General features: G+C 43.5%; 1 protein-coding gene across 19 annotated transcripts in view; it reads left to right on the forward strand.

The window, feature by feature from the left end:
* Nucleotides 1-18,125, forward strand: part of TENM2 (teneurin transmembrane protein 2) — a 1,520,094-nt gene that overhangs the window by 699,167 nt on the left and 802,802 nt on the right. For 2 of the 19 annotated variants that reach the window (XM_039484040.1, XM_039484046.1), the window contains exon 1: nt 4,536-5,084. The exons of the other annotated variants lie outside the window; for them this stretch is intronic. Coding sequence is in view for 1 of the 2 variants with exons in the window: in XM_039484046.1 (XP_039339980.1) it covers nt 5,060-5,084 (25 nt within the window). In the remaining variant the exon portion in view is untranslated. Of the gene's footprint in view, nt 1-4,535; nt 5,085-18,125 lie in introns of those variants that run through there. 19 annotated transcript variants of the gene reach the window in all.

Here is an 18,125-nt window from a genome sequence, read left to right on the forward strand (position 1 = left end):
CCCCCCTCTGGCTCCTATGTGGAGGCACAGCCAAGCTGCTCTGCACACTGCCCCATCTGTAGGCACCACCCTGCAGCTCCCATTCGCCATGGTTCTCGGCCAATGGGAGCTGCGGGGGCGGCACTTGGCACGGAGCAGTGTGTGGAGCCCCCTGGCTGTCCCTACGTGTAGGAGCCGAAGGGGGGACATGCTGGCTTTTTCTTGGGAGCCGCATAGCATGGAGGCTAGCAGGGAGCTTGCTAGCCCTGTGTGCGGCACTGCCAACCGGACAGTCAATGACCTGGTCAGCGGTGCTGACAGGAGCTACATGGATCCCCTTTTTGACTGGGTGTTCCGGTCGAAAACTGGACACTTGGTCACCCTAGCCCCAGCGCTCAGGGCTGAAGTCTTCGGGCTTCAGTCCCGGCAGTGGGGCTTGGGCTTCATCCCTGGACTCCAGCAAGCCTAAGCCAACCCTGGCGACCCCATTAAAAGGGTATCGTGACTCACTTTGGGGTCCCGACCCACAGTTTGAGAACCGCTGCAATAGTAATTGACGTACTTTAAATATAATATCGTATTACTCTTGCATTGTTAAACTGACGTCCTTCTGTAGGCCACTGGGAACTGTCAAGGGGAAATTCAAGATTTACAGCACTCTCCAAAAAGAGGGGGGCATCCTGACCAGCATTACTTGTCTTATAAAACAAGTGATGTGCAGTGTTGTGTGGTGCTATTGAAGGATGTATAGACAGCTGCTTGACTTGGCTCCAAAGTCACCACACTGCCAGTATTGACTCATGAGTTTGTAATTCTTTAAGATACGTGGAATATGAAAGGTGCTGTATTAGAAGAAATCCTCTTCTAGCAGCAGAATACCAACAGTCAATCTTTTTAGACAATATTAACATTCTGTACAAATGGATATCAAGGAAATGTGTGACTATAACAATTAAGATTACATTAGCACACACATGCTGCTTTTCCCTAATCCACCATGCTGTCAAATTCAACACTACACATGAAAACAAAACAAAAATGGTTTGTACTTCAATGTTTGAATAAGGAAAAATATTTTCCCTCTGTAGGCTCTTTAAAAACAATTAGGCATTAGCTTTGTCAAATACTATATTAGGAATGAATTCAGCTTTAAATATGTGAACCATACACCCTTTGAAATTTGCCTGAAAAGACTCATTATAAAACTAATGCTATGAAAAAGCACTCCCTTTCAAACTGGGTAAAGCACCTGAATACTTTTCATAAGTGGCTGCACATCATTTGAAAGCATTCTAGTAATTCCTCAAAACCTTTCAAAGTACCTTTCAGATAATAAATTTCATATTCAGCACATCTGCAGTCCTACAAGACTTCCAATAATACTTAAATTGGTTAACTATACTTCCTTTACATCTTTTTAATGCTTTTATTGATTTGAGGCAGATAAATTCTATTGTGCTTTAAATCTTTTTTTTTTCCTGGACAAAGGGAAATTGAGTCTGTGCAGAAGAATTTAGCTTTCAATCAGAATAAGTGTCTAAACCTCACCTTTATAAGGCATATTCAGCAATTCGTGAGTTTCAAACTAACTAGCTAACACATCTGCAAATTCTTTTTGGATTCCAAGATAACAGTATAAATATTATTAAATAATATTACGGATCTTATAAGTATCATAGTAAAATAGTCAGTGCATTAGTCCATGGAAAATATACTGACAAACATTTCTTCAAAGGCTGCTTATAAGTGGAGGTGGTAGCACGATCTATTAAGGTTGCCTGACACTTACTATTAGATGACCCTATTTTCAGTTGCATAAACTTTTGCCAAACTTTAATGATTTAGACTGAAACTTTCCTTGCTGGGTGTCTGCATCAGGCTGAATTGTTGTGGAAAAACTTCAGCCAAAATGTGCTCAGCCATTTCAAAGAACAAGTATGATGGAAATATTTGTTTTTCAATGTTTAATAACAGGAATGTTTTGGAAAGCTTTAAGCTAGGGATGTGCTTTTCGCTATACCTGTGCAAATTCACCCAAATTTGACCAAGTTTATAAGTCTTTGAAAAATCAGACTTCACACAGATTCAGTAGATACTTGCTAGAGCTTAACAGCTAAAATCTCTGAAGATTCTGTCCTCGCTGAGCATGTTCAAGCCTCTCATAGCTCCTTGTGCTGACCAAACTGAATGCACAAGTGACAAATCGTCATCCCCTTAGAGCTCCTGTGTGTGACTGCACTGTATACAGACCATTGCCACAGAGCAACTCTGTATGCTCCAGCATAGGTCTACAGGGGCAAAGCCAGGCTTTTCCTGTAATGGCTGTTCCAAGCAGCTTTGAGCAGAGTGGAACCAGGTACTGCAAGCAGGAGACAGGGAACTATGGGGGTAGGAGTGGGGGCAGAGAATTTGACAAGGAGATGGGTTGGGGGAGGGGAGGGACTGGGACCTGTCAGTCAAAGAAACCAAGGACAAGAAGTCAAGGAGAGCCCAGTGCACTAAGATTGGATGAGAAGACTGGGGTGGGAGCCTGAGACTGGGAGCCAGTGGGACAGGAACATGGGATGGGAGATGGTGACTGGGGTGTGGGGAGAGAAACAGATCAGAAGGTTGGGAAAGGAGACTGGGATCGGGAATCTGGGGGAGGAGGAAGAGGGGAAGGAGACATGCTGGCTAGATGAGGGGACTGGGATGAGGAGCTAGTGGTGGAGTAGACACAGGACTGGTACAGGGACCAGTTGAAGGGGATGAGGCAGAAGGGGTCAAGCTTAGGAGAAAGGACCAAAAGAGTCTTTGTGGTCACTAGAGCACACTGCCCTCCGGAGCCTGGAATTGATTCTCACCGTTCCTCTGCTGTTAATGGATATCTGTGGATGGGGCAAAGTGTCCCATCCACATAGAGGATAACAGCCCACTACTGCTATCAGTTACCACATTAATGCAAGTGGCAGAGGTCTTGTGTTGGTTTGAAAAGTTTCAACCCTACTGATGAATCATGTGGGTGTCAATATCATGCTACGTAAAGAAGCTTCTGTATTTTCAGTTAGGCTTTAAAAAAAACTAGGAAATAGCGCACGCGCGCACACACACACAAAAATGACATTAACAGAACATTGTTAAAGTTGCAAAGTCAAGCACTCAAAAGCCAGGAAATGCCAGAATTGAGGTTGCCTGTGCAACCTCCAATTTGGCCCTCTTGGGTCATATGCATTATGCTATTGTCTTTAGTTAAATCATCACATACTATTTTTTCCCACAGTGCTCTGGGGATGAACAAGGGTTGTGTACTGAAGGAGGATGTTGTCTGTAGGACCCCTTCCTCTTTTGTTGTAGAAGCTGGAAGATGTATAATGAATGAGGTAAGGGATTTTAGGAAAAGACAGGATATTCTTAAGGTTAAGGCAGTCAAATGCTTCCTTTGAGAATTGGATTCTATCCCTGTCTTTGCCACAGAGTTCCTGTGTAATAGTAGAGGAATAGCTTAAACCAAGTTTTCCAGTTGTTTCCTCATCCTCTGGGTGCCTAACTTTAGATACTGGGGCACAGGAACCAGCTTCCTTCTCATCCCTGGGGTGCTCAACCTCCACTCCGCCCCTTCCCCCAAGCCACCAATCCTACCCTGGCTCTTCCCACTCCCGCTCCACCCCACCTCTTCCCACCCAGTTCTGCCCCTCTCCCAAGCACACCCTGGCCCTGCTCCTCTCCCCCCTTCCCCCTAGCGTCTCCTGCATACCACAGAGCAGCTGATTGCGGTGGGCGGGAGGCACTGGGAGGGATGGGGAGGTGCTGATCAGTGGGCAGCAGGGGAGCTGGCTCCAGTAGGTGCTAAGCAACCACTAATTTTTTTCTGTAGATACTCCAGGATTGGAGCACCCACGGAGTCAGCACCTATGTCCTGGGGTCTGATTTGTACAAGTTCTTAAACAGCAGAGCTGCAACTGAAGTCAATAAGAGCTGTATTTTGAGGGGCAGTATGTATAATGCTAAGTACTTAGAAAAATCAGAATCTAGGTGTCTCAAATTGGGCACCCAAAATTGGTGGATGCTTTTTAACCTTAACCTGTCTATGCCTAAGTTCCCTATCTGTAAAACAGGGATAACAATACCCGCTCATCTCATGGGGGTGCTGTAAATATAATGAATTAATGTTTGTTATGTCCTCAGGTACGATAGAGATGAGTTCCTTGGAAAAGCCCATGAGGAAAGTAATAATTCTGTCTCCAGTATAGGGTTTGAATAATGTGCAGTAAATAAGAGCTGGGGCCACACACTGAACAATGAAAAGAAAACAAAATACTGAATAGCTGTTCATTAAGTGAGCACCGTGCATTCTGTGCACTAAAGAAAAATAAGTATGTGGTCATATAATTACAGACTATAACATAATGTAGACTAACAGGTTGGCTTGACCCTGGGGCTGAAGAGCCTGGAGCTGAGCCACCGCTAATTACAGGATGGGCCCCGCCTGAGAAGAATCAGTTGATTGCTGTAGAGACCGCTGTGCTGGTAGAGACTGCAGGGCCAGCTAGAAGATTACTGCAGGGCCCTGAGTCACCATGGGGAAAAACTCAGAGTAGGAAAGGAAGCTGCAGGGAAGAGAGTGAGGAAGGAAGAAAAGCTGTCTGGGTAAGGAGGCCTGGGAGAGACCTTCACTAACCAGGAAATGGCTGGAAGACCCAGGGGGGAACTTAAGGGAGGTGGGGAGTTGCTGTAGTTTTCCCTGGGCAACGGTAAAGGAGCAAATTTAGCTGTTCAGAGCCAGAATTCAGATTAGATGGTGGGATTGGTCTGCCCTATGGGCTCCAAGGAAGGGGGTGTACAAACCCATTATAAAGGCTGTCAGTCCAGCAAGGGGGCAAGCAGGCCGAGCTGAAGACCTGCTGAGGAAGAGCCCCAGAGAGGGCAGAACAGTCTTTGTTTCTGTTAAAGGTTTTTTGGGGATCTTAGTTTGGGACAATTGAGATGCCGGAATGGCTGGACTACAGATCCCAGAGGGCTGAGTTACTAGGCAGAGAAACTGCCACAGCAACAGAGCAACTGTCTGCAGGGAGTACTAGCCCACTGAAAGAGCTGCAAAGCCATGGGCGACAAGGGGGTACCTAACGGTGAGTGAACGCTGTCACACATACACACAAGGGGACCAAATTAAGGCAACCTTAATTTTGACCGTTCTTAATTTTTCTGAGTGCTTGACTCTGCTACCTTAATGTTCTCAATGTATTTTTTGGTGTGTGTACAATATATAAAAATATACAGTAAAACTTCACCAATAACAGATATTCCCTTTGGGAATGACTGAATTTTGCAAATCTAAGCTACAGCTACTTTCAAGATTGACTGTGTTGTTTACTGAGATAATTATAATTAATTTCAACCAGTGCTTTATTGTAAGAAGTCTTGCAGCATGCACGCTCAGAATTTTTTTTTCTGTAAAATATGAAGTATGCATAACTTAATCTGACCTTCTTGGGTTTTTTTGTTCTTCCTCTTCTATATCTCCTTTTCTTCTATATCTACCTGTCTCTTAAATCTTTCACTGTTTGTTTTCCTCTTAACTTTTCTCTTCTATGCCTGCCACTCCAGATCAAACTTCTCTGCTTTCTGACATTCTTTCCCTGATTACTGACCTGATATTTAATTACTACTGTGAGTCACTAATAGAGCCCCGCTATAGTTTATTTTAACTATACAGCCTGAACATAGTATCTTCTTAAATACATTTTTATTACTTTGTGTGTTTACTAATACACTATTGTATATTTTGTTAAAAGAAGTATGAAGTTTTACTAATATAAAACCTTGCTGTTTTTCTGTTAAATCTTTGAGAACTGGGAAGAAAGAATTAAAAACTTTTTTGTGCAAATGATAAAGTAATTTAGCAAACTGAGGATTAGCCTGATTTTACAGTATTAGTGAAATGTATTAGCGTTATCAGCAGATTCATCTGATTGCTAGCAAGCTTTGGAAGTGTGGATGATTCAAATATAAAAAAGCAACCTTTTAAAAGCATTTTTATTCTTTATTTTTAAAAACCAATTAACTGATAACTCTTAAATTCCATGTCAAATTACCACTTTAAAATCAAACCCATTTGACTGGCCACATCCCTTGGTGTAGCAGTGCTTTATTGGAACTAATCCAGGTCAGAATAGATTAAATCAGGAATTTGGACTAGTGGATTTTTTTCATTCTTGTTGCACACAATTCCATTTTTATAAAGGGCCTTTCCTAGTTCTGTTGTCTTCGCTATTAGGGTGCTTTCTAACAGTCATATATTTGTTCTGTGCTGAATATGAAATCTTGCATGCTTCCAGATTTTCAACAAAGAAATGAGAACAGAAGGGTTTAAAATTTTAAGTATTTATCCTTGTCAATGCAAAACAGATGCAAAAGTTTGCATGTTCAGGTTGGAATTTCAGAGAATTATGTGAGTAGACCTGGTTGAAAATTTTCCAACAGAACACGTTTCCATGTACACAGTTGTGGCTATTTTGAAGAATCATTTTTTGGTTTGGGGGGTTTTGTGTGTGGGGTGCTTCCCTCCCCCTTGTTCTTTTTCAAATTTTGTTTGGTTTTAATAATAAAAAGTTGAAAGCTACCCCACAATAGTAGTAACTAAAAGTTATTCCTCACTGATTGCTTTTTGGTGGTGTCAGTACCATCTGCAGCAATATGGACTATCAACAGCCTTGGGGTTTGGCTACACTTGCAGATGTGCAGTGCTGGGAGTTACAGCTGTGTTTGTACAGCTGTGTAGGGAAAGCGCTGGTGTGTGGCCACACTCACAGCTACCAGCGCTGCAGTGTGGCCACATTTGCAGCATTTGTAGCGCTGTTGGGAGTGGTGCTTTATGGGCAGCTATCCCAGCTTTCAAGTGGCAGCAACGTGCTTTTCGAAAGAGTGGGGTGGGGTGGAGTGTGACGGGGAGTGGGGGAGAGAGAGAGAGAGAGTGGATTTTTGGAGCCGACACTGTGTGTCAGCTCCCTGTCTTGAAAATTTGAACATTTCCTCGACCCCTCGTTCACTCTTAACTGCAAATAGCCTGCAGACCAGATAAGCAGCTGCTCCAACGGACTCCCTTTCTCCCCCTCCCCCCCCCCCCGCTGTTTCTCTCCTCAAGCAAACACTAGGCTGTAGACATTCATCCCCCTGCCTGCCTCATTCACAGCAAGGTAGTGGGTTATCTCAATTGATTGTTCACAGTCAGTTACAGATTGATCACAGCAAACAGGAGCTGTGTTTGTTTTTTAGATAAGCAGTTCCCGGAGCCCCGAGTTCACAACAAAACAAAGAGAGGCATCATAACAAAACAAAGAGAGTAATTTAGTTAAAAGCATTCTGGGATATCTCCTAATACCCTGGAGGCCAATAACAGCGCTGGTGTGTGGCCACACTTGACGAGCAGCGCTGCATCACCAGCGCTGCATTCGTTATACCTCAAGCAGACCAGGTGTACAGCCAGCACTGCAGCCAGCTGTAAAGCCTCCACCAGCGCTGCAACTCTCCAGTGTAGCCAAGGCCTTGGTCAGTCCTCACGTGAGACACCTGTGACGGTTGGTGCTCCCCATAAGGCTGTATGGAAATATGCTTATGTTATATATATAACATCACTAGAATGTGTTGTATGCTACATATGTCACGTAACATATCTCTGTAAATGTTATGATCTACTGAATCTCTTAATCCTATTTGTAGGCATGGATAATTTTTGTATTCAAAGTTATGAATATTGGCTGCATACTTGTTTGATTCTAAGTAGGCTTTAGTGAAACAGTTGGTCAGCTTCCTGAGAAAAGACTATTCTCAGTAAGTCTGCAATCAAGAACCACTTAAGCCAACAATGAACTTGGAGACACCAGTCCACATCTGGGCTGTCCCAGGAATGTGACTTGGCTGGTAAGGAACTCAGTCAGGAAAGGACATGTGACTTGCCAAGGTGACTCCAGAACTCCATCTTGGAGCTGGACTTTGCATAGGAGAGAGGAGGAGGTCTCCACCCACAAGAGAAAATCTATTTAAGCCCATAGGAGACCGCTCCATTTTGTCTTCAGCTGGCTAAAGAGAGAGTCTCTCCACCCCCAAAGATACCTGAAAGAAACTGGAACAAAGGACAGAGATTGCAAGGGGTGTGAGTGATTGCTGGACCCAGACTAAAAGGAGATTAGTCTGTAAAAGGAAGCTTACTGGAACTGGTAAGGCTCTTATCTGTATACAGTTTCTTACTGTATTAGACATAGACTGGCGTGTTTTATTTTATTTTGCTTGGTAATTCACTTTGTTCTATCTGTTACTACTTGAAACCACTTAAATCCTACTTTCTGTATTTAATAAAATAGCTTTTTACTTATTAATTAACCCAGAGTATGTGTTAATACCTGGGTGGGCAAACAGCTGTGCATATCTCTCTATCAGTGTCATAGAGGGCGAACAATTTAAGCTTTATACAAGATAAAACAGATTTATTTGGGTTTAGACCCCATTGGGAGTTGGGTATCTGAGTGTTTAAAGACAAGAACACTTCTGTTAGCTGCTTTCAGCTAAGCCTACAGCTGTTAGGGGATGTGATTCAGACCTGGGTCTGGGTTTGCAGCAGGCTAGTGAGTTTGGCTCACACCAGGCAGGGCACTGAAGACCTAAGCTGCCAGGGCAGGAAAGCAGGAGCAGAAGTAGTCTTGGCACATCAGTTGGCAGCTCCCAAAGGGAGTTCTGTGATCCAACCCGTCACAACACCAAGAGTGGAATGGAAAGATTCCCATTGACTTAACTTCAGTGGGACCAGGATTTGTTTTGAATGGACTATAGAGGTGAAACTCTTCTTACCCCCAGAAATGGTGTTACAAGGCCAGAGTTAAGGCATGAAGGTGGATCAGTGTAAGGAAGCTTGCATTGCCTCTGTCTATGCCGAACCAGATTTGTCACTAAAAACAGGGCTTTGCTCTTCAAAAAAATTGGTGTGGTGACTTTCACATGCACTAATTCAGTTTGAAAATAAAATAAGGATTCTTTTTCTTTAACAAAGTGTGGGAGACCTACAGAGATTACTATATAATAATAGCCCAGGAGCAAACTTGTATATCTCAGTTAATGAAAAATATGTTGACCAGAATTTTTTTCATTACACAAGTGGGTGGGGTGAGGAACATTTTGTTAACAAGATTAATATATTCTATTTTTTTCTCTACTTAAGTACTGTAATTTAGAAAAAATAAAAAGGGATGAGCTAATCCAGTCTAAAGTCTACTTGATACTATTTTTATTGGGAGGAAGGAAAAAGAAGTGTAAGCCAAAATTAAAAACTTCGAATAAATTCCTGTGTATTCACAATGCGCTAACTTGGAGATTTGCTTCAAATCCTGGCTAAAACTCACTTAACCCCCCTCCGCCCCCCAAATTCTGTGTGCTTTCTTAAAGCCACCTCTGAACATAGTTACTAATAAGAGCTTTCTGTAGTCCCTTATCAAGTATTTATTCAGGACTTTGGACAGCTTTGTTCTATTGGTGTGAATTTTGATTGTTTACTGTGAGCTTAGATAGAGCCACCTTGCTCAGTCATTGTGATTGTATCACCCTTTTAGCTTTCTTGTCAACAGACAGGAAGATAGTATTGAATGTCCAGTTGATAAAGGCAAAAAGTCTCTGTTTTGTACGTTTTGCTTGTTAAAAGCATTAGCCATAGTTCATTTCATTATGTAACGATGAGAACAAGATTTTCATTTCACTAATAGATTCCCAGATTGTTTAATACATTACATGCTAGATATGTTTTTATTATAATTAAATGTGGTTTAACATTTTAGTTTATTACCTTTCCATCTCTGAGCTAAATTCTAGCACAAGCACAACTCCCATTGACTTCAGCTGTATGTGCATATTTGAGGGAATAGCTTTGCCCTTGGTTATAAATTGTGTGATGTAGAAATAACATACACTTTAACTCAATAAATTCAGGTATACTCTCTTTGCTGCCATGTATTGTTTTGTGTTTATAGGCAAAATATTGAAAGTTTCCATTAACTAGCTATGAGGAGTCAAATGTACTGGGACAGGGAGACCTCTAATTTCTAGGTAATTGTGCACTAACCTGATAAGCTCTATGCACCTGAGACTGATGCTTGATATCAAATGCAAACACGCACAGTATCTAGAATACCTAGATTTTGTAGGATTTTTATGTCCAGGAATAGTGGTTTCTCAAGTCTCTGCACCATCCTGATGAAATGTGGACTGAAGACCTGGATTTTTAATGATGTTAAAATGTTGGTGGATTCCTGGGAGCCTTTCCCTTTTCCTGGTGTCATTGTTTCTGACTTTACTGGATTGAATTTGAGCCGACTGCTCTTCAACATTTTTCACCTTTTTTCTCCACCCTCTCCAACTGCTGGGACATCTTTGTAATTTCAGTGGGTGCATCAGTGGGGAAGGAAACCTGTACTTTGGGTTATCCTGGAATCCCCATTTGTTGCACAGTCTGTCTCTAGGCCAGGGTCTTCTCAGAGTGCGGCCACAAACTCTTGCTGGTGGCCACTCTGACAATTTTTCCTAAAATACTTAATTAACTTTAGGAAAAACAAATAAACATGCATATATACATGTCCAAATCATTGTAATTTATCTATCTATATTTTTTCAGACTCAATAATAAAACTAATGTACAGTTGTCTTTGTTCTTTACTGGACTAAAACAGAATATAAATTCATATAAAGTGCTTTGAACATTCTTGTCTATTTTTTTTCTTGTTTTCCTTTTTCTTTTTTTTTTTTTTAAATTGCTAGCTATAAGTATGTTAATATCACTTTTCACAGCAGATTTACTCAGCCCCAGCAAGCCCCGTGGACAAATTAAGCCCTGGACGGGGAGGTAGGTACGGGGGGTGATAGGTGTGATGGGGTACTGGAGGAGGCAGCGGGGTCAGAGGTGATTGCGGGAGAGGGTGAGCTCGGGGCCAGAGGCCACCACCAGGCAGCCAGGGAACGGAGCCCAAAGTCCCACTCCCAGGGGATAGGGCCTGGGGACAGATCCCAAAACCCCATAGCTGGAGCCTGCCGCCTGCCACCCCAGGGCTGAAGCCCAACCCCACCACTCCTGGGAAGGTGGGGAGCTCGACTGCCTGCTCCTCCAGTTTGTGTCTCCAGAGAGTGGTGGGGCCCAACCACTGCCGGTGGCCCCTGGGGAGGGGCCACTGCTTTTCCCCTCCCGCTTCCCCAAATCACTGCCCAGGAGGCTGTGGCTGCAAGAAAAGCCCCTGGTGGCTGCATTTGAGAAATGCTGCTCTAGGCCATCCAATTTCTGTGTTGAAGAGGGTGAAAGTGGTGGGCTTTGTGGGACTTCCAATGGTAGGGATCTGGGGTGGGGAGGAGTAGGTGTCCAGTATAACCAGCCTGAAATGCCTAACTGGGCCCAACCTAATGCTGCATCAGTTATTCTTGCTAGAGGACATATTTGTGCCATTATCACTATGGTCAACGTGTTTATTGCTATTGAGATGTCTAGTAGTTAAAACATAGAGTCTCTGCCTTGTCCAAGACCAGGACAAGGTCATCCATCAGCACAGCACATCGATATACTGTGTCCTGTTCTGAAGCCTGTTTGTAATGGATCTAGCAGACAGATGTCTCTGGAGCTTGCATGGCACCACTATGTTCTCAGTGACTTTGCCAAGAATACGTAGCTTGGAAGTTAGATATTTTCAAGGTCATGGCGTCATGTGTAGGGGCTGTTCAATGCTGGCTGGACTGTTGCATTCTTTAGCGTGATGGAACTGCTTTGGAAAGAAGCATCAGTGATTTTTTTTTCCTTTTTATTGTGATTAGTCAAGTCCCATTTTCACAAGTGATTTAGACATTTAGGAGCCAAAGTCTCATGGGGGAGGAGGGGAAATCAATGGAATTTAGGACCCTAAGTCACTCTTAGATACTTTGGAAAATTTTAGTCATAGTTAGGGCCCTACCAAATTCATAGTACATTTTGATCAATTTCACAGCAAGAGAGTTTTAAAATTGGTCAATTTTCACATTTTCAGCTGTTTACATCTGAAATTTCAGGGTGTTGTAACTGTGGGAATCCCAACCCAAACGATATCTGGAAGTGGGTCTGATTCCTCCTCTCCCCCTCCCACCCCGCTGCCATGCAAGGGAAGGACAAGTCCTGTCTGTCTCCAGCCCAAGCAGGGACTCGAAGCTAGGAGCCCCCTGTCTGGGCACTTCCAGGAGCTGGGGGAAGATCAGATTTAATGGAGAATGGCTTATTTCAGAAGGTCCGTGACATATTTTTCGCAGCCGTGAAATTGGTAAGATCCTAGTCATAGTGACCTAGTTTGTGATTGCATGAATGAGTACTATCACCATGAGCACATTACCGCTAACAGCATGCTGCAATATGGACCAAGTATTGATTCAGAGAGGAGTGCCATCTACTGGGGCACCATCACTTCCTGACGCATATGTGTATATTCCTCTGGTACTGCACCATGATATGATACTAAGTCCTACAATTTCCTAAAGTAACTGGAGGCCCTGCCTTGCCTGAGGTTTCAGTGTATTGCTGCATCACAGACTAAAAACACTTAGCAGCCTAGAACACCAGAAGATAAACTATCAAATCAGGAATGGTACAATAATACTACTATATTATGCATTCATCTATACCCCATTTCATTAATATTACTCAGTACATAATAAAATTGAACAAATCCCTGGATAACAAGCCCTCAAAAAATGAAAAGACAAAAAGAAACCACCTTTCTGCAAAACCCAGCTAACCACAACTTCTGTTACTCCTGACTGAACTCAGGTCCATGAAAGCCATTGAAATCAGGAGGAAACAAGCAGGACTGAAACTTTTTTCTCCATTATGAAGCTCCCTACAAGTTGAAATGTTATGGAATTAAGAGACCTACTTTTCACACAAACATTACTTTTTATATATTAATAAAACTAGATAACATTTAAAATCAAAACTTCTCTATCTTCCTTTGAACAGTTCATTAGACAAACACACAAGCCTATTAACTAATAATAATAATAATAATAATAATTTGGGTAGATATATGGAAACTTAACTGGTGAAGTATACAATAAGGCAGTGGTTCCCAAGTGGCGCCCGTGGGCGCCACGGCATCTATGTGTTCCCACATCCTGGCTGGTGGACAAGCATCTGCCAAAATGCCACCGAAAAGCGGCATCATCAAGAGGTGTCACCGCCGAAATGCCGCTGATTTTCTGCAGCATTTCAGCGGCGACGCCTCTTGACGTTGCCGCTTCTTGGTGGAATTTCGGCAGATGCTTGTCCACCGGCCACGGTCCTCGGTGGCTCGTCGTCCGGCGCCCGCCACCCGGAAAAGGTTGGGGACCACTGCAATAAGGTAACACAGAATACATTTATCATAGAGGAATGAGAAAAATAATAGTTACAGGTGAGAATTAGAAGGAAATAAAAGTTGCATGATACAGCAAGCTCACTATCTTGGTGAGCATAGAATTTGGGAATGTATAACTATATCCTTTTGCATTCTCTCAATGTTATATAAAATAAATGTCATTTATTTTCACAAGGGGAGTGATATGAACAGCACAACTTCTGACCTTTTTGAAATATCCATTGATATACAATAAGAGGAAAGAGCAAATGAGATTTAAGCTATGGGTGTGTTGGGATCTGATTTATATGATGCTTGAAAAATTCCCACAAGTCTTCAAATAAAGGAGGGGGGAGCACTGAGTACATCTGGTTATTGAAAGCCCTCCATGTCTTTAATGAGCAAGCCAAACATGAACTTAATAGTGACATAAAATCTATTTAGTAACAGTAAGTTATTAAAATATTTGTATCTATTTCTGTAAAAAGACTGAGAGCTATACATGTACGAAGTTCAAGCTGGTTTCCTTTCTAGGAGGGAATGTAAAGGGACTTGAGCAGCAATTGTAGCCACGCAGAGACCTGAGGAAATCCAATTAGATGTACATGAAAGAAGATATGAGAGACCTATCAGGTTGAGACCACAGATGGAATAATTAAGGAGAATTAAGGAAAATGTGATAAGGCTACTAGGAAAAGTAGTGGGAAGATCATAAGGCAAATGTCTAAGGAGCCATTTGACCTAGTGACCAGGTGATATGTCTCATCTCTTTCTGAAGAGGAAAAGGCCAAAGCTGAGCCATAATCTGTCTAGTGATCAGGAATCAATAACTAATATAGAGTTACCAGAGAGGATGAAGAGGCAAGTTCTGTACATAGTGCAGAACTTGGCCCAAAATGTTCATAACACAGGAAGAAAAATAGGGATGTTATGCTGAGGCATTTTGGGGAATCCACACTTGGTAGTGCTGGGAATGGGAGTAGGGGGAGGATGCGGCAGTCGGGAGACACCTGAAGAGGGAGATCTGATACAGTTAAGAATGGCATCCGAGATATTGGCAGAGAGATGAAGACTGAGTTGACACAAGTGATGTTGCAGGTCTTTCTGGTATCAAATGAGATGGAGGAAGTATTAAGATACTGGTGATCAGCCTCTCGATCAGGTGATAATGTAAAGATAAGAGTTTAGGAGTCATAAGGCCAAAATTGCTGCTTCTATAAATTGGCCTAGTTCCACTCACTTCGGTGGAGCTGTGCCAATTTACATCAGCAGAAAATTTTGACTCTGATGCCTTCTCTGGTGACCTATTGTGTCTGAGCTGGACACAATGTCTGCAGGGGGGCTGTGAGGTAGTCCACATATCTGTGGCTGCTGCTATGCCTTTTAAAAAGATATTGAGAATCTCTCTCAGGGCCGTGCAAAGGGTGAGGGGTAAGCGGGGCTTCATTCTGCAAAGGGCCCCATTCTGTTTTGGCTTCTTTTTTTTTTTTTTGGCTTTGATTTTCACTTCTTACTCTTGTGGGTCTAGGGTGACCAGATGTCCTATTTTTCAAGGGACAGTCCCATTTTTTGAGACTTTTTCTTATATAGGCACCTATTACTCCCCACCCCCTGCCCCATTTTTTCACAGTTGCTATCTGGTAACCCTATGTGTGTCCCTATGCTCCTCTGTGACTGCTCACTTCACTTGACCTCTGTTGAACTTATCCACATTCCTGGACTCTGGCTCATTGATTTTGCCTGATATAGCTCTGAGTTTCACAGAAAGCTCTTACGTGATTACACTCAGTTTCTCAGATATTTGTTAGATCTTTTACCTACAGCCACAGTCATTCCAAACCTAGCAATTGATTCATGAAGGGCTTGATGGGTAAATTCTTACAGTAACTGACTGTTTTTCCCTCCATGATGCCTACAAGCACAAGAGTAGTGCTCAAAACCGCAAGCTGCAACAGATCTTTGAAAAAGATCCAAGTGTGAGTGGTCTACAAAGCTTCTTGATATGCCATAGTCTGATCATGCTACTGGTGAAAAATCCATGGATTGTTCTGCTACTTCCACTTCTGAGCCTTCCTTAGCTAGTGAGGCTGCTCACTGGGGTGTGTGTGTGTGCTGAAGGCTTTGGTTCTGGGACTGAAAGTTGTATTAGCAACCAACGGGCAGCCGTCATGCACATGGGCACTGAAAGCAGTTCAGTTATTGAAAACATGGGACAGAATTTTGCCTTTGGTAAGGCACATCTAGCTACTTGGCTGCAAGTGAATCAGTAGCTCCTTTTTGGTAGAAAATGGTCCTGTAGTTTATTTAGAACAAGACTTTTTGCATAGCAAATGCAAAAGAAGGCAAGCATTAAAATTGCTAATGGGGAATTATGCACACAGCCTGTATATCTTGCCTCCTTATTCTGTTTCACTTGTTTCCTTTTCCAGCCAAATACCTCCTCTTCCTTTGTGAATCATATAACTGGGTTCATGAAGTTTTCCACCATAGAAAGCAAGTAGGCCACCATGAACGTTCAAAGGAATACATAGAGGCATTTGGTCACTGGACAGAACTGTTGGAAAAGAGTCGCTATGATGGGGATATAGAAACCCCACAATGCACAATATGGGGTGAATATGCTCATGTGGCTCTGCCCTGCTGCACCTACAGGAAATGTCAGGATTGGAGGAAGCAACTTAAAAGGGAGACATTCAGCTCAGTTGATACAAGGAGAGTAGGTGTGTAGTCCTTAGCTCCTGGAGCAAGGCCTGACTAAAGGTGACCCTTCCCTGAAGGAAAGGAGTACTTTTTGTGGATGCATTTATGATGGGATTATTCTTGGATACTAGCTTGTGAACCTAGCTGGGGTCCAAAGCTTTAGAGGAGCCCTCTGAAGGCTTCTGTACTCATATTCCATCTGTGGTTCATCTTCATTTGTGCTTGATTGATGAACCCTGGAAGGGGCAGATTATCCATGGCTCAGCTCTCTTAAAACCAGACTGATGCACTGAAACACTCAGATGCTGCAGAGCAGAGGCCTGGGTGACTGCTGGAGACTGGCCCAGACCTGAGGGGTACCCTGGCATTGGAACGCTGATGAGTCGCACAGCAGACAAAGATATGCAGACTTGCTATCAGATTCACAAGAACTAGGGTTGCCAGGTTGAAAACAGACCCCAGTGGCTCCGGTCAGCACCGCCGACCAGGCCATCAAATGTCTGGTCGGCAACACAGCGGGGGCCCAGGGATAAGGCAGGCTTCCTACCTGCCTTGGCTCCATGAAGCTCCCGGAAGCAGCCACCAGATCCCTGCAGCCCCTAGGCACAGGGAGGCTCCACGCACTACCCCTGCCCGAGTGTCAGGTCTGCAGCTCCCACTGGCTGGGAATCACAACCAATGGGAGCTGCTGGGGTGGTGCCTGCGGGTGTGAGGGCAATGGCGCCACAGAGCCTCCCTGGATGCCTAGGCATCTAGGGGCCACAGGGACCTGGTGGCCACTTCCTGGGAACCACAGTACACGCTGTTGGGACCCCCCACCCCCTCTGACTCCCCAATCCCCTGCTCCATCCTGGATTCCCCTCCCATACCCCAAGCCCCTCATTCCTGTCCCCACCCAAGAGCCCGCACCCCTAGCCAGATCACTCACCCCAATGCACCCCACCCCCTGCCCCAGCCCGCTGAAAGTGAGTGAGGGTGGGGCAACGGAGGGAGCAATGGGGGGAGCGGGGATGGAGCAACCAAGGGAGTGGGGGATGGAGTGAGCGGGAGGCAGGGCAGCAGGGGTGTTTGGTTTTGTGCTGTTAGAAAGTTGGCAACCCTACATGTGACAGACTATTTTGTCATCTCTTGGATAGTTTTCTGTACTTGGGTCAGAAGTGACTAGCTTTGAGATGTTCATTTGAGAAATTAGACAGATACCATAATGGTAACCTTCAGGTTTACTTGAATTGCTTGCAAGGTATGATAGTATGTTGCAAGATCATGTGGAAGCTATTAGTTCTGGTATTGCAATGGTGATGTATTTATCAAACCAAATTCAAAATTAATTTATTATAGGATCAAGAAAAGTACAGCAGACTATTTTCAACAAGGTTAAGAAAGCTAACTACTTCTCTGTTATGTGTGATTGCATTCCAGACCTTTCCCAAATGGAACAAATGCCTCAGGTGTTAATGTTCAGACTTTGAAAGATGAAGTGAAGGTCATTCAGAGTTTTGTGGATTTCAGTGAAATCCTCACCAAAGGAGCTCAGGGTATTATGGAGGTTATTTTAGGGAAACTGACAAAAAAATGCAAAGAGTCCTGTGGCACCTTATAGACTAACAGACGTATTGGAGCATGAGCTTTCGTGGGTGAATACCCACTTCATCCAGTGCACCGATGAAGTGGGTATTCATCCACAAAAGCTCATGCTCCAATATGTCTGTTAGTCTATAAGGTGCCACAGGACTCTTTGCTGCTTTTACAGATCCAGACTAATACGGCTACCCCTCTGATACTTGACAAAAAGATGGTTTAGATATGGCTGCTTGTCCTGTTGTGCCCTGCAATGACAAAGCTAATATGGCTGCAGCATACAAACGTGTTCAAAATCGAATTTAGCGCACAAATCAGTATGCATCTTTCATCACATATGGTGCCCTCTCACTGAATCTCATTGGAGAAGCTCCTGACATGGTGGTTCCCCAAGTTGTGTTTTTTGGAGTTGTCTTTTCCACGTCTAGTAGTTGGGATGTGTTTGAAAAAACATATTAGCATTACATTAGAATGGCAAAGCACACAACAAGGTGGCCAGCCTGGGTAAAGGCA

Source organism: Mauremys reevesii, linkage group 8 (genome assembly GCF_016161935.1).
Source record: "Mauremys reevesii isolate NIE-2019 linkage group 8, ASM1616193v1, whole genome shotgun sequence".
NCBI lineage: Eukaryota > Metazoa > Chordata > Testudines > Geoemydidae > Mauremys > Mauremys reevesii.